General features: G+C 47.8%; 1 protein-coding gene across 1 annotated transcript in view; it reads left to right on the top strand.

Annotated features, from left to right (window-relative positions):
* The window catches only part of LOC140453925 (dynein axonemal heavy chain 6-like), a 754,975-nt gene that overhangs the window by 196,797 nt on the left and 530,448 nt on the right, over nt 1-27,730 (top strand). The window contains exon 23 of the mRNA XM_072548780.1: nt 20,823-20,990. Coding sequence (XP_072404881.1) covers nt 20,823-20,990 — 168 coding nt within the window. The remainder of the gene's footprint in view (nt 1-20,822; nt 20,991-27,730) is intronic.

Raw genomic sequence — 27,730 nt, 5'->3', positions numbered from 1 at the left:
AGACACATCCATTATGATTAACAAGTGCTGGTTCCCACTTTTAGTTCTCGGGAGGGGACCTACACAGTCAATTATAACCCTTGTGAAAGGATCTTCCAAAGCAGGAACTGGCAACAAAGGGGCTGGTTTTTATTACTGTCCTGTGGCCGACCTACCATTTGGCATGTATGACACGTACGGTAAAGGTGACCACATCCTTGTGCATTCCAGACCAATAAAAATGTTTTTGTACCTTAGCCTGAGTCTTTCATACCCCCAGGTGACCTCCTACAGGTAGATCATGTGCTACCCAGAACACCTCCTGTCTGTGTGCTCCCGGCAACACAATCTGGTGCACTTTGGCCCATTTCACCTCCACACTAACCTGCCCTGGTCTCCATTTCTGTCCTAGGATTTTATCTTTCAGATAATAACCCTCCAGAATATTCTCTGCCTCCTTTTTGGAGTACACATCCCCATATATATCTTTTATTGTCTTGTCTTTCTGTTGCAAGTCCCTTAGTCTTTCAGGACTAAACACTTCTTTCTGACCCTCTGCCTGTTCAGGTTTTTCCTGCACCATTACATCAAACAAGGATATCCGCTAACTGAACCTCCACTCCTTCATCGTTCTCTTTAGTTTTCACTTCGTGCATGATTTATGATAGTGGAATCTGGTTACCACACAGTCTGGGAAAATACCAAGATAGTTCTGTTTTAACTCCTCAGTTTCTTGGTCTTCCTTGGGCTTCACCACAACAAGGGGTGTCACCCTCACCAAATCATTCCCAAGAACAAATTGAATTCCTGGAACTGACACTCTGTCAATCACTCCCACTGTAAGTTCTTCCCAGTCTTGAGTTGGCACTCCAACCTGATCTTATATTACGCTAAATTTCTGTCCACCTATCCCATAAATTACCACACTCTCTAATAACAGATCAGAAAGAGTGCATATTCGCTCATCCCTTACTATCAGTGACTGGTTAGATCCTTTTTCAAAATTATAACTGTCTCAAAATTATAACTTCTTGTCCTCCTTCCCCTTGTTCTGAGTAAACTTTACCCACAAAGGCAAATTCTTGATAGAGATCAGGTACTAACTCCATACCCAGCCCCTGCCTAGGCTGTGCACTCTCCTGCAGCTCGGCTCTTCTTGGGGTCTCCTTTACTACCTTCACTAATGCCACTGGCTTAGCTTCTTTTACCACATCTTTTCCCACAATGGCTTTCTTTAACAATCAGTACTGTGACTTTACATGTCCCACCTTACCACAGTGGAAACATCAGAGGCCTTTCACCTCCTTTCTACCATCTTGGGCTTCTTTTTTATCCGATGGTAAATTCTTACCAGTGTTCTCTGCTCTTGGTTTCCTAATATAGGATCACCTCTTCTCCCAAACTCTATCCTTCACAGGACAAAATTCTGGCCGGAAACTTGTTTTACGTACCAACATGTCCTCACCTGCTAATTCTGCTGCCCTTCTCACTTCCTGATCTTTCCGTTCCTCCACGTGAATTCTTATGATATCTGTAAATGAGTTTTTAAACTCCTCCAACAGAATAACCTCTCTTCGAACCTCAAGGTCCTATCTATCAAAGCACATACCCAACTATCAAAATGACTGCGTGATGCATTTCGGCAAGTATAATTCTAGAGCAAATTATACAATGAACGGAAGAGCCTTGGGAAAGTTTGATGAGCAGAGAGATCTGGGAGTGCAGGTCCATTGTACCCCGAATGTGGCTGTACAGGTGGGTAGAGTGATCAAGAAGGCATATGGTATGCTTGCCTTCATTGGACGGGGTATTGAGTATAAGAGCTTGCAGGTCAGGTTAACATTGTACAAGACATTGGTTCAGCCGCATTTAGAATACTGTATACAGTTCTGGGCGCCACATTACCAAAAGGATGTGGATGCTTTGGAGAGGGTGCAGAGAAGGTTTACGAAGATGTTGCTTAAAAATATGTTGCTGGAAAAGTGCAGCAGGTCAGGCAGCATCAAAGGAGCAGGAGAATCGACGTTTCGGGCATAAGCCCTTCTTCAGGAATGAGGAAGGTGTGCCAAGCAGGCTAAGATAAAAGATAGGGAGGAGGGACTTGGGGGAGGGGCGTTGGGAATGCGATAGGTGGAAGGAGGTTAAGGTGAGGGTGATAGGCCGGAGAGGGGGTAGGGGCGGAGAGGTCTGGAAGAAGATTGCAGGTCAAGAAGGCGGTGCTGAGTCCGAGGGTTGGGACTGAAATAAGGTGGGGGGAGGGGAAATGAGGAAGCTGGAGAAATCAGAGTTCATCCCTTGTGGTTGGAGTGTTCCTAGGCGGAAGATGAGGCGCTCTTCCTCCAGGTGTCGTGTTGCCATGGTCTGGTGATGGAGGAGGCCAAGGACCTGCATGTCCTTGGTGGAGTGGGAGGGGGAGTTAAAGTCTTCAGCCACGGGTGGGTTGGTTGGTGCGGGTGTCCCAGAGGTGTTCTCTGAAACGTTCCACAAGTAGGCGGCCTTCTCCCCAATGTAGAGGAGGCCACATCAGGTGCAGCGGATGCAGTAAATGGTGTGTGTGGAGGTGCAGGTTGCCTGGTATGCAAGGTGCTAGCTATGAAGAGAGGTTGAGTAGGTTGGGTTTATTTTCACTAGAAAAAAGGAGATTGAGGGGGGACATGATTGAGGTTTACAGGGTGGATAGAGACAAGCTTTTTTTCAGGGTGAAGGATTCAATAACAAGAGGTCACGCTTTCAAGGTGAGAGGTGGAAAGTTTAAGGGGGATGCACGCGGCAAGTACTTCACACAGAGGGTGGTGGGTGTCTGGAATGCGTTGCCAGCAGAGGTGGTAGAGGCAGGCACGGTAGATTCATTTAAGATGGGTCTGGAAGATGCATGAGTAGGTGGGGAGCAGAGGGATACAGATGCTTAGGAATTGACCGACAGGTTTTAACAGTACATTTGGATCGGCTCAGGCTTGAAGGGCCGAAGAGCCTGTTCCTGGGCTGTAAGTTTTCTTTGTTCTTTGTTCTTAATTCTGTAAAACTCAGCATAAGTCTGACCTGGTTCCTTCTTTGTGTTTCTGAACCACTGTCTATACGCTTCTGGCACCTATTCATAAGCACTAAAAATAACCTGTTTCACCTCTTCATAATCTCTTGACCCCTCATCTGACAGTGCAGCAAATACCTCACTAACCCTGCCTACCAGTTTAGTCTGAACTAGCATTACCCATAAATCCTCAGACCACCTCCATCTGCAAAGCCAATTTTTCAAATGAAATAAAAGGTGGCTTCAACATCTTTCTCATCAAAATGTGGCAGAGTTTTGATATATTTGTATATATCACTATCTTCTCTTTTAATCTCCGTCCTATTAACTTGACTTTGCTGACTAAGTTGCAAATTCTCAAGTTCAAATTCTCTCTCTCTCTTCCACTCTCTCTTTGCTCAGCTGAGAACCTTCTCTCTATTTGTTTATCTTCTAACTCCATTTTCCTCAATTGTAATTTAAGTTTTTCTCCCTCTCCTGCACGTGTCTGTTTCTCTGACACACCTCAGCATTTGAGGAATTCCCTTACAATTTCAGCTTTACTTTTGTCCTTGCTTAAACCTAAACCTAGCTTTTTTTGCTAATTCTAAAAGTATGGCCTTTTCTTTCCTTTGAAACTTTCTTGCCAATTTTGAGAATGACCTTCAAATCCCAGAATCTCTTTAGCAATTTTAAGAGCCATTTCTCTCACTTTTAATTTAATCAACCACAAATCACCAAAATTAAACAAATTGTCTTATCTACGTTTTATGTAAAGATCTAGGACAGAAACCTGCATGTGTTTAAATCTACTGGGCTTTTTTGGATCCCAAATCAATTCAAATCCTTTCAAATCGCAGATGAAAGCTCCCAAACTGTTACAACACGGGGTAAACTCGTCTGCAAATTTAAACCAGTGACATAGAAAAGATTCACCCTGCGCTGTAACCTGTTAAAATTCAAGAGGCAAAGAGCTATCTCAGAGGTCACTATTTAAAGTAAAAATTAACAACTTTATTCTTTAAGTCCAACAAAGGATATTAAAACCAACATCTATTTACAACTCCTCTCTCTTAAACCTATCTTTTACCTCCCACTCTACAATACTAGTCCGATTTAAAAAAGATTATGATTTATGAAAATATAATCACGTTTCAAAAGCAACCAGCTTTGCCAAATCTCCTTTGTAAACTTTCCTCTGTAGATTCTCTGCAGATCGATTTTGATGTTCTGCTGCACAAACTCCTTCCCCAGACAGGTACCTCTCAGAGAGCTCTCCGTAGTCTCTGTGGCAATTCTCTCTCAACTGTTCTAAAATGTCCAGTTTTATACCCCAAAACATCGGAACCTTTCATTGGTCTGAATATTATCAAAATACTAAATTCAAACTTGATTGGAGTTTGGTATTTTAGGGCATAATTTAAACTGATTGGCCAAAGTTGAATTTATTTTTGTCTCATGGCAACCCAGCTACTGCTATCTGTTTTGACCAAATGTTAACTTGTTCACATTGTGCTGTGTCAGGCAGACCTTGCTAGCTTTTCAACTCTCTTAAAGATACAGGACCTCTACACCTTCATAACAACCTCTCTAAGTCCCTTGAAACACCTTTGCATCCTCCTCCAGCTCAGATTTCCACCTAGTTTTATGTTATGTGCAAACCTAAAAATAGTACGTGTCACTCCACATTTGAATCATTGGTATCGATTGTAAATAGCTGGGCCCAAGCACTGATCTCTGAGGTACCCTAATAGTCACAGCCTCCCAATCTGAAAACAACACATTTATTCTAAATCTGTTTTCTGCTCATTAACCAATTCTCAATCCATACCAGCATATTTCAATTAATTTTGTTTACCAACCTCTTGTGTTGTACCTTGTTAAACGCTTTCTGAAAATCTAAATATATCACATCCACATTTATCTAGTTACATCCTGGAAAACCTCCAGCTGATTTGTAAAGTGCGATTTCCCTTTCATAAATCTGTGTTGATTCTCATCAATCCTACCATTATTTTCTCAGCATCATGTTGTTGCATACTTTATTCTAGATTCGAGCATTATCCCTACAATTGATGTTGGGCTATCAGGACTGTAACTTCTCATCTTCTTTTTCCACCCTTTCTTAAATAGAACATAGAACATAGAACAATACAGCGCAGTACAGGCCCTTTGGCCCTCGATGTTGCGCCGATCCAAGCCCACCTAACCTACACTAGCCCACTATCCTCCATATGCCTATCCAATGCCCGTTTAAATGCCCATAAAGAGGGAGAGTCCACCACTGCTACTGGCAGGGCATTCCATGAACTCACTCAAGAATCTACCCCTAACATCTGTCCTGTACCTACCCCCCCTTAATTTAAAGCTATGCCCCCTCGTAATAACTGACTCCATACGTGGAAAAAGGTTCTCATGGTCAACCCTATCTAAACCCCTAATCATCTTGTACACCTCTATCAAGTCACCCCTAAACCTTCTTTTCTCCAATGAGAACAGCCCCAAGTGCCTCAGCCTTTCCTCATACGATCTTCCTACCATACCAGGCAACATCCTGGTAAACCTCCTCTGCACCCGTTCCAGTGCCTCCACATCCTTCCTATAGTATGGCGACCAAAACTGCACACAATACTCCAGATGCGGCCACACCAGAGTCTTATACAACTGCAACATGACCTCAGGACTCCAGAACTCAATTCCTCTACCAATAAAAGCCAGTCCGACATTTGCCTTCTTCACCGCACTATTTACCTGGGTGGCAACTTTCAGAGATCTGTGTACATGGACACCAAGATCCCTCTGCTCATCCACACTACCAAGTATCCGACCATTAGCCCAGTACCCCATCTTCTTGTTACTCATACCAAAGAGAGTCACCTCACACTTCACCCACATTGAACTCCATTTGCCACCTTTCTGCCCAGCTCTGCAGTTTATCTATATCCCGCTGTAACCTGACACATCCTTCCTCACTGTCAACAACTCCACTGACTTTCGTATCATCCGCAAACTTGCTCACCCAACCTTCTAACCCTTCCTCCAGGTCTTCTCCTCTCTAAGACTTTGCCCACAACAGAAGTGAGACTCACCGGCCTATAGTTACTAGGGTTATCCCTACTCCCCTTCTTGAACAAGGGAACCACGTTTGCTATCCTCCAGTCTTCTGGCACTATTCCTGTAGACAACGAGGACATAAAAATCAAGGCCAATGGCTCTGCAATCTCCTCCCTTGCTTCCCAGAGAATCCTAGGATAAATGCCATCAGGTCCAGGGGACTTATCTATTTTCACCCTTTCCAGAATTTCCAACACCTCTTCCCTACATACCTCAAAGCCATCCATTCTAATTAATTGTGACTAGTATTCACATCGGCAACAATGTCCTGTTCCTGAGTAAATACTGACGAAAAGTATTCATTCAGTGTCTCCCCAATCTCTTCAGCCTCCACACACAACTTCCCACTACTATCCTTGACTGGACCTATTACTACCCTAGTCATTCTTTTATTCCTGACATATCTATAGAAAGCCTTTGGGTTTTCCCTAATCCTACCAACTAAGGACTTTTCATATCCCCTCCTTGCTGCTCCTAGCTCTCTCTTCAGATCCTTCCGGCTACCTTAGAACTCTCAATCGCCCCAATTGAACCTTCACGCCTCATCTTTACATAGGCCGCCCTCTTCCCTTTCACAAGGGATTCCAATTCCTTATTAAACCACGGCTCCCTCACAAGACCCTTTCCTCCCTGCCTGACTGGTACATACTTATCAAGGACACCCAATAGCTGCTCCTTGAACAAGCTCCACATATCAATTGCGCCCTTGCCTTGAAGCCTACTTTTCCAAGCCACGCATCTAAGTCATGCCTCACCACGTCATAATTTCCCTGCCCCCAGCTATAACTCTTGCCTGCAGTGCACACTTATCCCTCTCCATCACTAGAGTAAAAGTCACCGAGTTGTGGTCACTGTCCCCAAAGTGCTCACCTACCTCTAATTCTAACAGCTGGCCTGGTTCGTTACCCAGAACCAAATCCAGTATGGCCTCACCTCTTGTTGGCCTGTCTACATATTGTGTCAGGAAACCCTCCTGCACACAGTGGACAAACACCGACCCATCTAACGTACTCAAGCTATAGCTTTCCGAGTCAATATCTGGGAAGTTAAAGTCCCCTATAACAACCACCCTATTACTTTCACTCTTCTCCTGAATCATCCTCGCAGCCCTTTCTTCTACGTTTCTCGGACTATTAGGAGGCCTGTAGAAAACTCCTAACAGGGTGATCTCACCTTTCCTATTCCTAACCTCAGCCCAAGCTACCTCAGATGGCGAGTCTTCATCCATCGTCCTTTCCACCGCTGTAATACTATCCTTGACAAGCAATGCCACACCTCCCCCTCTTTTACCCCCATCTCTGACCCTACTAAAACATTTAAACCCTGGAACCTGCAACAGCCATTCCTGTCCCTGTTCTACCCACGTCTCTGTAATGGCCACAACATCGAAGTCCCAGGTACCAACCCACGCTGCAAGCTCACCTACCTTATTTCTTATACTTCTGGCATTGAAGTATACACACTTCAAGCCACCTTCCTGTTTACAGGCACCCTCCTTCGAGATCGATGCCTTGTTCCTAACCTCCCTTCACTCAAGGTCCTGTCCCCTAAAGCTACAGTCCAGGTTCCCATGCCCCTGCAGAGTTAGTTTAAACCCTCCCAAAGAGCACTAGCAAACCTCCCCCCAAGGATACTGGTGCCCCTCAGGTTCAGGTGGAGACCATCCTGTTTATAGAGGTCCCACCTTCCCCAGAAAGAACCCCAGTTGTCCAGAAACCGGAATCCCTCCCTCTTGCACCATCCCTGTAGCCACGCATTTAACTGTTCTCTCTCCCTATTCCTCGACTCTCTATCACGTGGCACGGGTAACAAACCAGAGACAACAACTCTGTTTGTTCTAACTCTGAGCTTCCAACCTAGCTCCCTGAAAGCCTGCCTAACATCCTCAGCCCTCCTCCTACCTATATCGTTGGTGCCAATGTGGACCACGACCTGGGGCTGCTCCCCCTCCCCCTTAAGGACCCGGAAAACACGATCAGAGAAGTCACGTACCCTTGCACCTGGGAGGCAACATACCAAACGTGAGTCTCTCTCGCCCCCACAAAACCGCCTATCTGTGCCCCTCACTATTGAGTCCCCAATAACTATCACTCTACCTTTCACCGCCCTTCCCTTCTGAGCAACGGGGACAGGCTCCGTGCCAGAGGCCTGAACCCCATTGCTTACCCCTGGTAAGTCGTTCCCCCCCACAAGTATCCAAAACGGTATACTTGTTCTTGAGGGGAATGACCGCAGGGGGTCCCTGCACTGGCTGCTTCCTCCCAGTCCCCCTCACTGTCACCCATCTGTCTGCAAATAGTGGGATTACATTTTCTATCTCCCAATCTGCAGGAACCATCCAAGAGTCTGTAGGAGTTTGGAAGATGACCTCCACCTTATCTACTTTCTCTACAATCGTCTCTTTCTGGTCCTTGGATCTTCACTTTTAGGGGATTTGTCCACTTTGAGATCCATTAATTTCTCTGGTGTTACCTTTTTTTATTACTATTAATATCAATTTCAATTAGTTCACAATAGATTGACTGTTATTTTGGGAGAGTTGTAGGATTTTCCTCCCTGAGGACCGGTACAAACTATGTGTTTAGTTTCTCTGCCATTTCCTTATACCATCTTATAATTTCTTTACTTGTGGTGGACTTTTTCCTTACAAATCTTTTGTTATTTAAATACCTGCAAAAGCTTTTATAGTTGAATTTTATGTTTCTTGCTATTTTGCTCTCTATTTCCATTTCTCAGTCTGTTTCTTGGTCTTCCTGAGCATAATTATAAATAGCTCCTAATCCTCAGGCTTACCATTTTTATTGGCAACTTTGTAAGACTTTTTCTTTCACCTAGTTTAATCCTTGATTTCTTTTGATCGCCACAAAGTCAGAGAGATCTATAGCACAGAAAATGACTGTTTAGCCAATTGAGTGTGTGTTGGTCTAACTAATCTAATTCCATTGCATGCCCCATAGCCTTGTGTATCTTGACATCACAAGTGCACATCTAAACACGTCTGAAATGTTGTGAGGGTTTCTGCCACTCTTATACATAGTGAGTTTCAGATTTCTACACCCTCTGGATGATTTTTTTTTTCTCACATCCCTTCTAAACCCTCTGCCCCACACTTTAAATCTATGTTCTTCGTCATTGATCCATCTTCCAAGGGGAAAAGTTCCTTCCTGTCCAATCTATCTATGCCTCTCATAGTTTTATACATCTCATCATATCCCCCCAAGGGATATTCCCTACTAGACTATATGCATCAAAACAATGTTTTTTTCTGTTGCAAATGATGTGTTAATTATTTTAACATAAACTAATACCTGTCTCCTGTCATATATTTTAACCTAGTTTCCCAGGTCACTGTAACCTACTTTCCCTCATAGCTTTATAGTTTCTGTTTACATCGAAGACCTATTTTCTGAATTCACTCATGGGATGTGAGCATCACTGGCTAGGCCAGCACTTACTGCTCATTCCTACAACCCAGAAAGAAGTTAAGAGTCAACCATGTTGCTGAACTCACATGTAGACCAGCCCAGATGATGATGCAGATTTCCTTCACCTAGAGGACAGTATTGAACGATGTGACCCTTTCATGCATTGGGCTAGAGTTTTATTGAATTCAAATGTCACCACATACCGTGATGGGATTCAAACCCATGTCCCGAGGATGTTATAGGCCTGAGGGTTTGAATTATTAGTCCAGTGACATTGTCATCACTCTTCCCTAAAAAAGCAAGATTCTCAATTAGCCCCTTTTCATTGGCTCAAACTGGAGGGAAGATAAACCTCTGCCTGGTATGGTCTTCCCAGATGCTGTTATTAATAGCCAAGACAGATCCCAGACTGAAATCTGGCCTTGACAGATCATCATTTGTTTTGTTTGGTTTTAACAAGGTGATCTCTTACTGAAGTGCAAACAGGCAATGTTATAGATATGGTTTTAATAAGAAAACAGAAATTTATTGTGTAAAAGACCTTTCCACCAACACTTTACAGTACTCAAACACCAGGAAGAATTCCCTTCCGATCCATATCTACAGGTTTCTTTCAATTCCCAGTCTTCAGAGTTTGGTAGCTTTTTCCTTGAATTTCCTCATTCACTTACTAAGGTTAGACTTCTTCAACTTCAAATAACCTTTTCAGGATTCTAATCAGCTCTGTACATTCAGGTAATCTATTTCCTCACTGCTCTGAACTAACTCTTTTTCTCAAGGAAATACTGTTTCTAAGATTGAATTTCAACTGGGACAAATGCAAACCACAGCCAAGACATTTCCAATTTCCCTTGCGCTAAAGGAAATCAATTTCAGATTCTTCTAAACCAAAAACAATGCTCTTCAATGTTTATTCCCATTGTAACAGTCTCACAATGTTAACAGCGCCCTATCCTTACCCCAGGGACACACTTTTCCATCCTGATTTTTAAAAAAAGGTTACAACTCCAGATTTACTGCCAAGTTAATTGTTAGACTCCTGCCACACACAAACCAAAATCTACATGCCTCCAGTTCAAAGTCCCAACTCTGAAATAAATGGTATTAAAATTTATAAAAGTCACACCTAACACCACACTGGTTGGGTCCTCAATATACTCCTCTACAAAACTATCTGGCATAAATCCCAAAATTTGTCCTTGACAGTATTAGTGCTAATTAGGTTGAGGCGGTTTGTATGTAGATTTCAGTGTTCCATGATTACTGTTCCAATTTCTTGATTTATACTGTCCTCATGGTTCCTATATGACTTGGTGAGAAATGGTGCTGATGTTTTGGGTGATTTGTGATGTTGAATGACTCCTCTGTTCCAATCCACCCCCTTGGTCTATCTGAGTCCCTTTGTGTGTTCCTGCTCACTTTGAGATGTTTTAACAGTCCCTCTGGTTCACTGTCATCTTCAGACTGAATGGTTCATCAGTGGAGAAATGGGTCTAGAGCTCCACCAGCAGGAACAGGCTGGAATTACATCATCGAGAAACTGAAATACAAACTGAGAAATCAATCAGACTGGAAGAAACAGTGTCACCTGCTACAGGTGAAAGGGTCCAGTGGCATCAAGATTGAGGGAAATAGTGACCACAACAGCCCCAGAAGTGCTCTTTTGCAAAGGGGCTGGAATTGACACAGCTGTCATTGGCAGAGAAGGGGCTTGCAATTCCTGCTCAGGGTGACTTACCCCCTTCCTTCCTGTCTGTCGGAGGAGCTACTGATTTCCTCAAACCTTCTGCTGCTTTCCTGACTCTTGCTGATCAATGTCACGAGACTGAATGTCTTCCTTGTTTTCCTGTTTTGCTGCAGCCCTGCTCATATCCTCTGTAAAACCAACCCTGTGATAATGTACATCAATTCCATCATCAGCACTTTTGTTTCTAGCCCATGGACAAGTATTCTTAGCTGTCGATTCTCACTGGGGACTGCTATCCTTCTGACCAGCTGCCCCCTGCCTGCTTTGCTGTGTTATAGTCTCTGGTTCTCTGTGTACATTCTTACAGATAGATAGAGTGAATGTTTAAATTCTCCCAGGTTGCTATTCTGTCATGGGTTTAAGTGTGATCTCTACCTTGAAAGCCCTTATCCAATGGTCAAACTTAGAAAACTGCTTCCAGATATTCCAGAATTTCTGCCGAACAGCCTCAGCGACCTGCTTATACTCACCACACCTGGAGTGTTTTACAACATCATGATTGAAATAAACTTCTTCAGAAAGCAAGCCATAAACTTCATGATAGTGAAGGTCAAATTCAATGGAGAGCGCAGAAGGGCATAGCAGGAAGAGTACCAGGCATACCTGAAGATGAGACACCAACCTGGTGAACAGGGTTACTTCGATGTCAAACAGCATCAGCAGTAAGTGATGGACAGAACTAAGGGATTCCACAACCAATGGATCAGATCTAAGCTCTGCCGTCCTGCCACATCCAGTCGTGAGTGACGATGGTGGGCAGTTAAACAGCTCACTGGAGAACGAGGCTCCACAAAGATCCCCATCCTCAATGGTGGAGGAGCCCAGCACATCAGGGGAAAGGAGAAGGCTGAAACATTCACAGCAATCTTCAGCCAGCAGTGCTGAGGGGATGCTCCATCTCAGCCCCCTCCAGTGGTCCCCAGGGTCACAGATACCAGGCTCCAGCCAATTCGGGTCCCTCCACGTGATATGAAGAAACGGTTGGAGACACTGGACACTGTAAAGGCAATGGGCCCTGACAACATCCCAGCAATAGGACTGAAGACGTGTGCTCCAGAACTCGCCTCTCCCTGAGCCAAGCTGTTCCAGTACAGTCACAACACTGGCATCTACCCGACAATGTGGAACGTTGCCCAGGTATGTCCTGTACATAAAAAGCAGGACAAATCCAACCCGGCCAGTTACTGCCCCATCAGTCTCCCCTCGATCCTCAGTAAAGTGATGGAAGGGGTCAGTAACAGTGACACCCAGTTTGGGTTCCCCCAGGGTCACTCAGCTCCTGACCTCATTCCAGCCTTGGGTCAAACATGGACAAAAGAGCTGGATTCCAGAGGGGAGGGGAGAGGGACAGCCATTCACATCAAGGCTGTATTCAGCCGAGTGTGGCATCAAGGAGCATGAGCAAAACTGGAATCAATGGGCATCGGGAGCAATCTCTCCGCTGGTTAGAGTCATACCTGGCACATAGGGAGCTGGGTGGGGTTGTTGGAGGGTCAGTCACCTCAGTGATTCAAGAAGGCAGCTCATCTTCACCACCACGAGGGGAACTAGGGATGGGGAATAACCTGCTGGTCAGCCTGGGACCACCTCGAGGGGAACTAGGGATGGGGAATAACCTGCTGGTCAGCCAGGGACCACCACATCCCACAAGCTCATCATCACCACCACGAGGGGAACTAGGGATGGGGAATAACCTGCTGGTCAGTCAGGGACCACCACGAAGGGGAACTAGGGATGGGGAATAACCTGCAGGTCAGCCTGGGACCACCACATCCCACAAGCTCATCAACACCACCTCGAGGGGAACTAGGGATGGGGAATAACCTGCTGGTCAGCGAGGGACCACCACGAGGGGAACTAGGGATGGGGAATAACCTGCTGGTCAGCCTGGGACCACCACATCCCACAAGCTCATCAACACCACCTCGAGGGGAACTAGGGATGGGGAATAACCTGCTGGTCAGCGAGGGACCACCACGAGGGGAACTAGGGATGGGGAATAACCTGCTGGTCAGCCTGGGACCACCACATCCCACAAGCTCATCAACACCACCTCGAGGGGAAGTAGGGATGGGGAATAACCTGCTGGTCAGCGAGGGACCACCACGGGGGGAACTAGGGATGGGGAATAACCTGCTGGTCAGTCAGGGACCACCACGAGGGGAACTAGGGATGGGGAATAACCTGCTGGTCAGCCAGGGACCACCACATCCCACAAGCTCATCATCACCACCACGAGGGGAACTAGGGATGGGGAATAACCTGCTGGTCAGCGAGGGACCACCACGAGGGGAACTAGGGATGGGGAATAACCTGCTGGTCAGCCAGGGACCACCACGAGGGGAACTAGGGATGGGGAATAACCTGCTGGTCAGCGAGGGACCACCACGAGGGGAACTAGGGATGGGGAATAACCTGCTGGTCAGTCAGGGACCACCTCGAGGGGAACTAGGGATGGGGAATAACCTGCTGGTCAGCCTGGGACCACCACGAGGGGAACTAGGGATGGGGAATAACCTGCTGGTCAGCCAGGGACCACCACGAGGGGAACTAGGGATGGGGAATAACCTGCTGGTCAGCCAGGGACCACCACATCCCACAAGCTCATCAACACCACCTCGAGGGGAACTAGGGATGGGGAATAACCTGCTGGTCAGCGAGGGACCACCACATCCCACAAGCTCATCATCACCACCACGAGGGGAACTAGGGATGGGGAATAACCTGCTGGTCAGCCAGGGACCACCACATCCCACAAGCTCATCATCACCACCACGAGGGGAACTAGGGATGGGGAATAACCTGCTGGTCAGCGAGGGACCACCACGAGGGGAACTAGGGATGGGGAATAACCTGCTGGTCAGCCAGGGACCACCACGAGGGGAACTAGGGATGGGGAATAACCTGCTGGTCAGCGAGGGACCACCACGAGGGGAACTAGGGATGGGGAATAACCTGCTGGTCAGTCAGGGACCACCTCGAGGGGAACTAGGGATGGGGAATAACCTGCTGGTCAGCCTGGGACCACCACGAGGGGAACTAGGGATGGGGAATAACCTGCTGGTCAGCCAGGGACCACCACGAGGGGAACTAGGGATGGGGAATAACCTGCTGGTCAGCCAGGGACCACCACATCCCACAAGCTCATCAACACCACCTCGAGGGGAACTAGGGATGGGGAATAACCTGCTGGTCAGCCAGGGACCACCACGAGGGGAACTAGGGATGGGGAATAACCTGCTGGTCAGCCAGGGACCACCACGAGGGGAACTAGGGATGGGGAATAACCTGCTGGTCAGCCAGGGACCACCACATCCCACAAGCTCATCAACACCACCTCGAGGGGAACTAGGGATAGGGAATAACCTGCTGGTCAGCCAGGGACCACCACATCCCACAAGCTCATCATCACCACCACGAGGGGAACTAGGGATGGGGAATAACCTGCTGGTCAGCGAGGGACCACCACGAGGGGAACTAGGGATGGGGAATAACCTGCTGGTCAGTCAGGGACCACCTCGAGGGGAACTAGGGATGGGGAATAACCTGCTGGTCAGCCTGGGACCACCACGAGGGGAACTAGGGATGGGGAATAACCTGCTGGTCAGCCAGGGACCACCACGAGGGGAACTAGGGATGGGGAATAACCTGCTGGTCAGCCAGGGACCACCACATCCCACAAGCTCATCAACACCACCTCGAGGGGAACTAGGGATGGGGAATAACCTGCTGGTCAGCCAGGGACCACCACGAGGGGAACTAGGGATGGGGAATAACCTGCTGGTCAGCCAGGGACCACCACGAGGGGAACTAGGGATGGGGAATAACCTGCTGGTCAGCCAGGGACCACCACATCCCACAAGCTCATCATCACCACCACGAGGGGAACTAGGGATGGGGAATAACCTGCTGGTCAGTCAGGGACCACCACGAGGGGAACTAGGGATGGGGAATAACCTGCTGGTCAGCCAGGGACCACCACATCCCACAAGTGAAGCTAAAACAATAGCACAATACTCTGGATGCTGAAGACTTGATATAAAAACAGCAAGTCCTGGAGAAACTCAGCAAGACCCGGGAACCCCGTTCCAAAGGTGCAGTTCCTGATCCCCGATCCTGGGAACCCCATTCAGATGGCGCAGTTCTTGATTCCCGATCCTGGGAATCCAGTTCCAATGGTGCAGTTCCCTATTCCCGATTCTGGGAACCCCATTCAGATGGTGCAGTTCCTGATTACCGATCCTGGGAATCCAGTTCCAAAGGTGCAGTTTCCAATTCCCGATCCTGGAAACCCCGGTCAGATGGTGCAGATCCTGATCCCCGATTGTGGGATCCCCGTTCCGATGGTGCAGTTTCCAATTCCCAATCCCAGGAACCCCGTTCCGATGGTGCAGTTCCTGATCCCCGATCGTGGGATCCCCGTTCCGATGGTGCAGTTCCCTATCAAATCCACACTAGGCCAGACACTAACCATGACTCATAGACCGAAACTCCGGAGCTAATTAATATGGAGACCCATCTCCTAATCAAATCAAGAGACTGACTGAAACACCCCCATCTTCATCAATACAGAACCATCCTGACACAAAGGACAGGCATCCACCAGACAGGAACAAACAGACTAATACACACCAGCACCCCAAGGGAACAAAGGGGGGTGCTGGCCTCCAGCCCTCACAGAGAGAGACCAGCAGATAGTACCCGGACCCGTTTCCATAATCCAATGAGCACCCTATTGTGTGTACACTGCAACTCTCCAGGGACGGCAGGAAACCCACCATTTACACCTACTCTAGCGATGATGGGGAACTCTCATCCCATTCATACTCAAAATCCTCACATCCTGACAAAGAGAGGTATATAATGTGTAGCAGCGCGCGGGAACAGCAGAACAGCCGAGATTTGGACCTCGGTTGGTCTCCGCCGGTGTTACTGTATCAATAAACGTTACCGATTGTTGAACCGCACTCTGGGCTCAGACTGATATCATTTCATCCGCGCTAACATCCCGATCGCGGGAACCCTGTTCCGATGGTGCAGTTCCTGATCCCCGATCCCGGGAACCCCATTGTGATGGTGCAGTTCCTGATCCCCGATCCCGGGAACCCCATTGTGATGGTGCAGTTCTCTATCCCCGATCCCGGGAACCCCATTCTGATGGTGCAGTTCCTTATCCCAGATCCTGGGAACCTCATTTGAAAGATGCAGTTCCCTATCCCGATCCCAGGAACCCCGTTCCGATGGTGCCGCTCCTGATCCCCGATCGCGGGAACCCCGGTCGATGATGCAGTTCACTACCCTGATCCCGGGAACCCCAGTCCGATGGTGCAGTTCGCTATCCCGGATCGCGGGAACCCTTTTCCGATGGTGCAGTTCCCTATCCCCGATTCCAGGAACCCTGGTCCAGTGGTGCAGTTCCCAATTCCCAATCCTGGGAACCCCCTTCCGATGGTGCAGTTCCCTATCTCCGATCCTGGGAACTCTGTTCCGATGGTACTGTTCCCAATTCCCAATCCCGGGAACCCCGTTCCGATGCTGCAGTTCCTGATCCCCGATTGCGGGAACCCCGTTCTGATGATGCTATTCCCTATCCCCGATCCAGGGAACCCCATTCCAATGGTGCCGTTCCCGGGAACCTCATTGCGATGGTGCAGTTCCTGATCCCCGATCCTGGGAACCCCATTCCAACGGTGCAGTTCCCAATTCCCAATCCCAGGAATCCTAGTCTGATGGTGCAGTTCCCTATCCCCGATCCCAGGAACCCCATTCCCATGATGCAGTTCCCTATCCCCGATCCCGGGAACCCCGTTCCGATGGTGCAGTTCCCTATCCCCGATCCCGGGAACCCCGTTCCGATGGTGCAGTTCCCTATCCCCGATCCCAGGAACCCCGTTCTGATGGTGCAGTTCCCTATCCCCGATCCTGGGAAGCCCGTTCCCATGGTAAAGTTCCCTATCCCCGATCCTGGGAACCCCGTTCTGATGGTGCAGTTCCCTATCCCCGATCCCAGGAACCCCGTTCCGATGGTGCAGTTCCCTATCCCCGATCGTGGGATCCCTGTTCCAATGGTGCAGTTCCCTATCCCCGATCGTGGGATCCCTGTTCCAATGGTGCAGTTCCCTATCCCCGATCGTGGGATCCCTGTTCCAATGGTGCAGTTCCTGATCCCTGATCGTGGGATTCCTGTTCCAATGGTGCAGTTCCTGATCCCTGATCCCAGGAACCCCATTGTGATTGTGTAGTTCCCTATCTCCGATCCTGGGAACCCTGTTCCGATGATGCAGTTCCCTATCCCCGATCTTGGGAACCCTGTTCCGATGGTCCAGTTCCCTATCTCCGATCCCAGCAACACCGTTCCGATGATGCATTTCCCTATCCCCGATCCTGGGAACCCCATTCTGATGTGCAGTTCCTCATCCCTGATCCTGGGAACCCCATTCCGATGGTGCAGTTCCCTATACCCTATCACGGGAACCCCATTCCGATGGTGCAGTTCCCTATACCCTATCATGGGAACCCCATTCCGATGGTGCAGTTCCCAATCCCAGGAAGCCTGGTCTGACAGTCCCAGATATTGGAATTGGGTTTAATACAATTCCTCATATTGGAGAGTGGTTTAACACAGTCCCTGATATTGGAGAGGGGTTTAATACAGACTCTGATATTGGAGAGGGGTTTAATACAGACCCTGATATTGGAGAGGGGTTTAATACAGACTCTGATATTGGAGAGGGGTTTAATACAGACCCTGATATTGGAGAGGGATATAATACAATCCCTGATATTGGAGAGGGGTTTAATACAGACACAGATATTGGAGAGGGGTTTAATACAGACCCTGATATTGGAGAGGGATATAATACAATCCCTGATATTGGAGAGGGGTTTAATACAGACCCTGATATTGGAGAGGGGTTTAACACAGTCACTGATATTGGAGAGGGGTTTAATACAGACCCTGATATTGGAGAGGGGTTTAATACTGACCCTGATATTGGAGAGGGGTTTAATACAGACCCTGATATTGGAGAGGGGTTTAATACAGACCCTGATATTGGAGAGGGGTTTAATACAGACCCTGATATTGGAGAGGGGTATAATACAATCCCTGATATTGGAGAGGGGTTTAATATAGACCCTGATATTGGAGAGGTGTTTAATACAGACCCTGATATTGGAGAGGGGTTTAATATTGACCCTGATATTGGAGAGGGGTTTAATACAGACCTTGATATTGGAGAGGGGTTAAATACAGACCCTGATATTGGAGAGGGGTTTAATACAGACCCTGATATTGGAGAGGGGTTTAATACAATCCCTGATATTGGAGAGGGGTTGAATACAATCCCTGATATTGGAGAAGGGTTTAATACAGACCCTGATATTGGAGAGGGGTTTAATACAATCCCTGATATTGGAGAGGGGTTTAATACAGTCCCTGATATTGGAGAGGGGTTTAATACAGACCCTGATATTGGATAGGGGTTTAATACAGACCCTGATATTGGAGAGGGGTTTAATACAGACCCTGATATTGGAGAGGGGTTTAATACAGACCCTGATATTGGAGAGGGGTTTAACACAGTCCCTGATATTGGAGAGGGGTTGAATACAGACCCTGATATTGGAGAGGGGTTTAATACAGACCCTGATATTGTAGAGTGGTTTAATACAGACCCTGATATTGGAGAGGGGTTTAATAGTGTCTCTGATATTGGAGAGGGGTTTAATACAGACCCTGATATTGGAGAGGTGTTTAATACAGACCCTGATATTGAAGAGGGGTTTAATACAATCCCTGATATTGGAGAGGGGTTTAATACAATCCCTGATATTGGAGAGGGGTTTAATACTGACCCTGATATTGGAGAGGGGTTTAATACAGACCCTGATATTGGAGTGGGGTTTAATACAGACCCTGATATTGGAGAGGGATATAATACAATCCCTGATATTGGAGAGGGGTTTAATACAGACCCTGATATTGGAGAGGGGTTTAATACAGACCCTGATATTGGAGAGGGGTTTAATACAGACCCTGATATTGGAGTGGGGTTTAATACAGTACCTGATATTGGAGAGTGGTTTAATAGTGTCCCTGATATTGGAGAGGGGTTTAATACAGACCCTGATATTGGAGAGGGGTTTAATACAATCCCTGATACTGAAGAGGGGTATAATACAGACCCTGATATTGGAGAGGGGTTTAATACAGACCCTGATATTGGAGAGGGGTTTAATACAGACCCTGATATTGGAGAGGGGTTTAATACAATCCCTGATATTGGAGAGTGGTTTAATGCAGACCCTGATATTGGAGAGGGGTTTAATACAGACCCTGATATTGGAGAGGGGTTTAATACAGACCCTGATATTGGGTAGGGGTTTAATATAGACCCTGATATTGGAGAGGGGTTTAATACAATCCCTGATATTGCAGAGGGGTATAATACAGACCCTGATATTGGAGTGGGGTTTAATACAGACCCTGATATTGGAGAGGGGTTTAATACAGACCCTGATATTGGAGAGGGGTATTATACAATGCCTGATATTGGAGAGGGGTTTAATATAGACCCTGATATTGGAGAGGTGTTTAATACAGACTCTGATATTGGAGAGGGGTTTAATACAGACCCTGATATTGGAGAGGGGTTTAATACAGACCCTGATATTGGAAAGGGGTATAATACAATGCCTGATATTGGAGAGGGGTTTAATATTGACCCTGATATTGGAGAGGTGTTTAATACAGACTCTGATATTGGAGAGGGGTTTAATACAATCCCTGATATTGGAGAGAGGTTTAATACAGACCCTGATATTGGAGAGGGGTTTAATACAGACCCTGATATTGGAGAGGGGTATAATACAATCCCTGATATTGGAGAGGGGTTTAATATAGACCCTGATATTGGAGAGGTGTTTAATACAGACCCTGATATTGGAGAGGGGTTTAATATTGACCATGATATTGGAGAGGGGTTTAATACAGACCTTGATATTGGAGAGGGGTTTAATACAGACCCTGATACTGGAGAGGGGTTTAATACAGTCCCTGATATTGGAGAGGGGTTTAATACAGACCCTGATATTGGAGAGTGGTTTAATACAGACCCTGATATTGGAGTGGGGTTTAATACAGTACCTGATATTGGAGAGTGGTTTAATACAGACCCTGATATTGGAGAGGGGTTTAATACAGACCCTGATATTGGAGAGGGGTTTAATACAGTCCCTGATATTGGAGAGGGGTTTAATACTGACCCTGATATTGGAGATGGGTTTAATACAACCCTGATACTGGAGAGGTGTCTAATACAGACCCTGATATTGGAGAGGGGTTTAATACTGACCCTGATATTGGAGAGGGGTTTAATACAGACCCTGATATTGTAGAGGGGTTTAATACTGACCCTGATATTGGAGAGGGGTTCAATTTAGACCCTTATTTTGGTGAAGGGTTTCATCCAGTCCCTGATATTGACCAGCCCTTGTTGTGTTATGAGGTGGGAGATTGACTGCCTGTTTCTGATCTTTGTCCTTCTAGGTGAAGTGGAGCCCTGCCCAGTTAATCGCCAATTTTTTTATGTTTGGAGATTTTATGGAAATGTATGTCCCAAGCAACAACAGAATCTACAGACAGATTACAAACATGAACAAACTGGAAAATGTCCTGGCCAATTTCCACTTCAGGCACAGCTCCACAAATATGAAAGTAAGAGACCGCACTCCCAGGGGACAATCCTTACCTAAAGCCCAGAACCCTCACATCATCTCCTCCACTGAGAGACTGTCAGTCACACAACGACAGTGTTGGTGGTGAGCATGTTACTCCTGAGAAACTCCTCCAGCTCAGTTTACCACAAAGACCCCACCTTCTCATGCTTTCCTCTTACTCTGAGACACGATGACCCTCAGATGAAACCACCACCAGCCATCTGGTAATAGAGTTCTTTGTGGGAGTGACCAAGTTAATAGATGAAGGAAGGGCTGTTGATGTCATATACATGGACTGTAGTAAGGTGTTTGATAAGGTTCCCCATGGTAAACTAACGGAGAAAGTGAAGTCACATGGTGTGCAGGGTGTTCTAGCTAGGTGGGTAAAGAACTCGTTGAGCAACAGGAGACAGAGAGTAGTAGTTGAAGGGAGTTTCTCAAAATGGAGAAAGGTGACGAGTGGTGGTCCACAGGGGTCAGTGTCGGGGCCACTGTTGTTTGTAATATACAGAAATGATCTGGAAGAGTTAAAAATCACACAACACCAGGTTATAGTCCAACAGGTTTAACTGGAAGTATGAGCTTTCAGAGCATTGCTCCTTCATCAGGTTGTAACACAACCACCTGAAGGAGCAGCACTCCGAAAGCTAGTGCCTTCCAAATAAACCTGTTGGACTATAACCTGGTGTTGTGTGATTTTTAACTTTGTACACCCCAGTCCAACACCGGATCTGGAAGAGGGCACTGTTGGTATGATCAGCAGGTTTGCAGATGACATGAAGATTGGTGGAGTAGCAGAAAGCATAAGGGACTGTCAGAGAATACAGGAGGATATAGATAGACTGGAGAGTTGGGTGGAGAAGTGGCAGATGGAGTTCAATCCAGACAAATGTGAGGTGATGCATTTAGGTAAGACTAATTATAGAGTGAATTATACTGGAAAAGGAAGAGCCTTTGGAAAAGTTGATGGGCAGAGAGATCTGGGAGTGCAGGTCCATTGTACCCTGAAGGTTGCTGCACAGGTGGATAGAGTGGTCAAGAAGGCATATGGTATGCTTGCCTTCATTGGACAGGGTATTGAGTATAAGAGCTGGCAGGTCATGTTAAAGTTGTACAAGACATTGGTTTGGCTGCATTTAGAATACTGTGTACAGTTCTGGTTGCCACATTACCAAAAGGATGTGGACACTTGGAGAGGGTGCAGAGAAGGTTTACAAAGATGTTGCCTGGTATGGAAGGTGCTAGCTATGAAGAGAGGTTGAGTAAGTTAGGTTTGTTTTCATTAGAAGAAAGGAGATTGAGGGGGGACTTGATTGAGGTTTACAAAATCATGAAGGGTATAGACAGGGTGGATAGAAACAAGCTTTTTCCCAGGGTGAAGGATTCAATAACAAGAGGTCACTCTTTCAACGTGAGATGTGGGAGGTTTAAGGGGGATGCACGCAGCACGTACTTCACACAGAGGGTGGTGGGTGTCTGGAACACATTGCCAGCAGGGTTGATAGAGGCAGGCACGGTAGATTTATTTAAGATTCGTCTGGACAGATGCATGAGGAGGTGGGGAGCAGAGAAATACAGATGCTTAGGAATTGGGCGATAGGTTTAGACAGTAGATTTGGATTGGCTCAGGCTTGGAGGGCCGAAGGGTCGGTTCCTGGGCTGTAAATTTTCTTTGTTCTTTGTTCTTCTATCTCTCCCTCTAATGGGCAGCACAGTGGCTCAGTGGTTAGCACTGCTGCCTCACAGTACCAGGGACGGGGGTTCGATTCCCACCTTGGGTGACTGCGTGGAGTTTGCACATTCTCCCCATGTCTGCATGGGTTTTCTCCGGGTGCTCCGGTTTCCTCCCACAGTCCAAACGATGTGCAGGTTCGGGTAAATTGGCCATGCTAAATTGCACAAAGTGATAAGTGAATTAGTCAGGGATAAATATAGGGTAGCAAACTGGGTCAGAGTGGATGACTCTTCATAGGGTCAGTATGGACTTGTTGGGCCAATTGGTGTATTTCCACATTCAAGTGACAGTGATGGGGACAGTGACAGTGATGGGGACAGTGACAGTGATGGGGACAGTGATGGGGACAGTGATGGGGATAGTGACAGTGATGGGGAAAGAGACAGTGACAGTGATGCGGTGAGTGCAGTGATGGAGACAGTGGTGGTGATGGAGAGAGTGATAGGGACAGAGACAGTTTTGGGAACAGTGACAGTGATGGAGACAGTGACAGTGATGGGGACAGTGACAGTGATGGGGTCAGTATCAGTGATGGGGTCAGAGACAGTGATGGGGACAGTGACAGCGATGGGGACAGAGACAGTGATGGAGACAGTGACAGAGATGGAGGCAGAGACAGTGACGCTGAAGGGGACAGTGACAGTGATGGGGACAGTGAAAGTGAAGGGGACAGTGACAGTGATGGGGACAGTGACAGTGATGGGGACAGAGACAGTAATGGGGACAGTGATGGGGACAGTGACAGTGATGGGGACAGTGACAGTGATGGGGACAGTGGCAGTGATGGAGACAGAGATGTTGATGTGGTCAGTGATGGGGATAGGGAGAGTGATGGGGAAAAAGACAGTGACAGTGATGCGGTCAGTGACAGTGATGGGGACAGCGACAGTGATGGGGACAGTGACAGTGATGGGGACAGAGACAGTGATGGAGACAGAGATGTTGATGTGGTCAGTGATGGGGATAGTGAGAGTGATGGGGACAGCGACAGTGATGGGGACAGTGACAGTGATGGGGACAGTGACAGTGATGGGGACAGCGACAGTGATGGGGACAGTGACAGTGATGGAGACAGTGACAGTGATGGGGATAGTGACATTGATGGAGACAGAGACAGTGATGGGGACAGTGACATTGATGGGGACAGTGACAGTGATGGGGACAGTGAAAGTGAAGGGGACAGTGACAGTGATGGAGACAGTGACAGTGATGGAGACAGTGACAGTGATGGGGACAGAGACAGTGATGGAGACAGAGTCAGTGATGGAGACAGTGACATTGATGGAGACAGTGACAGTGATGGAGACAGAGACAGTGATGGAGACAGAGTCAGTGATGGAGACAGAGACAGTGATGGCACAGAGACAGTGATGGAGACAGAGACAGTGATGGGGACAGTGACATTGATGGAGACAGAGACAGTGATGGGGACAGTGACAGGAATAGGCACAGTGATAGTGATGGGGTTAGTGACAGTGATGGGGACAGGTAAAGTGATGGAGACATTGACAGTGATGGAGACAGTGACAGTGATGGAGACAGTGGCAGTGATGGAGACAGTGACAGTGATGGAGACAGTGACAGTGATGGAGACAGTGGCAGTGATGGAGACATTGACAGTGATGGGGACAGTGACAGTGATGGGTTCAGTGATGGGGACAGAGACAGTGATGGAGACAGAGACAGCGATGGGGTCAGTATCAGTGATGGGGACAGAGACAGCGATGGAGACAGAGACAGTGTTGGGGACAGAGACAGTGATGGGGTCAATATCAGTGATGGGGTCAGAGACAGTGATGGACACACAGATAGTGATGGAGACAGAGACAGTGATGGGTTCAGTGACAGTGATGAGGACAGGTAAAGTGATGGAGACATTGACAGTGATGGAGACATTGACAGTGATGGGGACAGTGACAGTGATTGGTTCAGTGATGGGGTCAGAGACAGTGATGGGGACAGTGACAGTGATGGGGACAGTGACAGTGATGGGGTCAGTATCAGTGATGGGGTCAGAGACAGTGATGGGGACAGAGACAGTGATGGGGTCAGTATCAGTGATGGGGACAGAGACAGTGATGGGGACAGAGACAGTGTTGGGGACAGAGACAGTGATGGGAACAGAGACAGTGATGGGGACAGTGACATTGATGGACACAATGACAGTGATGGGGACAGTGACAGTGATGGGGTCAGTGACAGTGATGGGGACAGAGACAGTGATGGGGACAATGACAGTGATGGGGACAGTGACAGTGATGGGGACAGTGAAAGTGAAGGGGACAGTGACAGTGATGGAGACAGTGACAGTGATGGGGTCAGTGACAGTGATGGGGACAGAGACAGTGATGGGGACAGTGAAAGTGATGGGGACAGTGAAAGTGAAGGGGACAGTGACACTGATTGGGACAGTGACAGTGATGGGGACAGTGACAGTGATGGGGACAGTGACATTGAGGGACACAGTGACAGTGATGGGGTCAGTGACAGTGATGGGGACAGAGACAGTGATGGGGTCAGTGACAGTGATGGAGACAGAGACAGTGATGGGGACAGAGACAGTGATGGGGACAAAGACAGTGATGGGGACAAAGACAGTGATGGAGACAGTGACAGTGATAGGGACAGAGACAGTGATGGGGACAAAGACAGTGATGGAGACAGTGACAGTGATAGGGACAGAGACAGTGATGGAGACAGTGACAGTGATGGAGACAGAGACAGTGATGGAGACAGAGACAGTGATGGGGACAGTGACAGTGATGGGGAACGTGACAGTGAATGGGGACAGTGACAGTGATGGGGACAGTGACAGTGATGGAGACAGTGACAGTGATGGGTTCAGTGACAGTGATGGGGTCAGAGACAGTGATGGGGACAGAGACAGTGATGGAGACAGTGACAGTGATGGGGACAGAGACAGTGATGGGGACAGTGACATTGATTGACACATAGACAGTGACGGGGACAGTGACAGTGATGGGGTCAGAGACAGTAACAGAGACAGAGACAGTGATGGAGAGAGAGACAGTGATAGGGACAGTGACCATGATGGGGACAGTGACAGTGATAGAGACAGTGACAGTGATGGGGACAATGACATTGATGCACACAGAGACGGTGATGGAGGCAGAGACAGTAATGGGGACAGTGACAGTGATGGGGAAAGAGATAGGGATGGGGTCAGTGACAGTGATGGGTTCAGTGATGGGTTCAGTGATGGGGACAGAGACAGCGATGGGGACTGAGACAGTGATGGAGACAGAGACAGTGATGGAGACAGGGATGTTGATGTGGTCAGTGATGGGGATAGTGAGAGTGATGGAGAAAGAGACAGTGACAGTGATGCGGTCAGTGCAGCGATAGAGACAGTGAGAGTGATGGAGAGAGTGACAGTGATGCGGTCAGTGACAGTGATGGGGATAGAGACAGTGATGGGGACAGAGACAGTGAAGGGGGCAGTGACATTGATGGAGACAGAGACAGTGATGGGGACAGTGACTTTGATGGGGACAGTGACAGTGATGGGGACAGTGAAAGTGAAGGGGACAGTGACAGTGATGGGGACAGTGACAGTGATGGGGACAGAGACAGTGATGGAGACAGAGACAGTGATGGAGACAGAGACAGTGATGGGGACAGTGACATTGATGGGAACAGTGACATTGATGGAGACAGAGACAGTAATGGGGACAGTGACAGGAATAGGCACAGTGATAGTGATGGGTTCAGTGACAGTGATGGGGACAGAGACAGTGATGGGTTCAGTGACAGTGATAGGGACAGAGACAGTGATGGGTTCAGTGACAGTGATGGGGACAGAGACAGTGATGGGTTCAGTGACAGTGATGGGGACAGTGACAGTGATGGGGACAGAAATGGGGACAGTGACAGTGATGGGAACAATGATGGGGAAAGTGACAGTGATGGGGACAGAGATGGGGACAGTGACTGTGATGGGGACAGTGACTGTGATGGGGACAGTGACAGTGATGGGGTCAGTGACAGTGATGGGGACAGAGACAGTGATGGGGACAGTGACTGTGATGGGGTCAGTGAGATTGCTGGACACCGAGACAGTGACGGGGACAGAGACATTGATGGAGACAGAGTCAGTGATGGGCACATTAACAGTGATGGGGACAGTGAAGTGATGGGGTCAGTGACTATGATGGAGGCAGAGACAGTGAGGGGATAGAGACAGTGATGGGGACAGTGACTATGATGGAGGCAGAGACAGTGAGGGGATAGAGACAATGATGGGGACAGAGACAGCGATGGGGTCAGTATCAGTGATGGGGACAGTATCAGTGATGGGGACAGTGACAGTGATGGGGACAGTGACAGTGATGGTGGCAGAGACAGTGATGGGGACAGAGACATTGATGGAGACAGAGTCAGTGATGGGCACATTAACAGTGATGGGGACAGTGAAGTGATGGGGACAGTGACTATGATGGAGGCAGAGACAGTGAGGGGATAGAGACAGTGATGGGGACAGTGACTATGATGGAGGCAGAGACAGTAAGGGGATAGAGACAGTGATGGGGACAGTGACTATGATGGAGGCAGAGACAGTGAGGGGATAGAGACAATGATGGGGACAGAGACAATGATGGGTTCAGTGATGGGGACAGAGACAGCGATGGGGTCAGTATCAGTGATGGGGACAGTGACAGTGATGGGGACAGTGACAGTGATGGGGTCAGTATCAGTGATGGGGTCAGAGACAGTGATGGACACACAGACAGTGATGGAGACAGAGACAGTGATGGGTTCAGTGACAGTGATGGAGACAGTGACAGTGATGGGGACAGAGACAGTGATGGAGACAGAGACAGTGATGGGGTCAGTGACAGTGATGGGGACAGAGACAGTGATGGGGTCAGTGACAGTGATGGGGACAGAGACAGTGATAGGGACAGAGACAGTGATGGAAGACAGTGACAGTGATGGAGACAGTGACAGTGATGGAGACAGAGACAGTGATGGAGACAGTGACA

Source organism: Chiloscyllium punctatum, chromosome 3, assembly GCF_047496795.1.
Source record: "Chiloscyllium punctatum isolate Juve2018m chromosome 3, sChiPun1.3, whole genome shotgun sequence".
In the NCBI taxonomy this organism is placed as follows: Eukaryota; Metazoa; Chordata; class Chondrichthyes; order Orectolobiformes; family Hemiscylliidae; genus Chiloscyllium; species Chiloscyllium punctatum.
The sequence above is the reverse complement of the archived record's forward strand: the minus strand, read 5'-3'. Positions and strand labels throughout refer to the sequence as shown.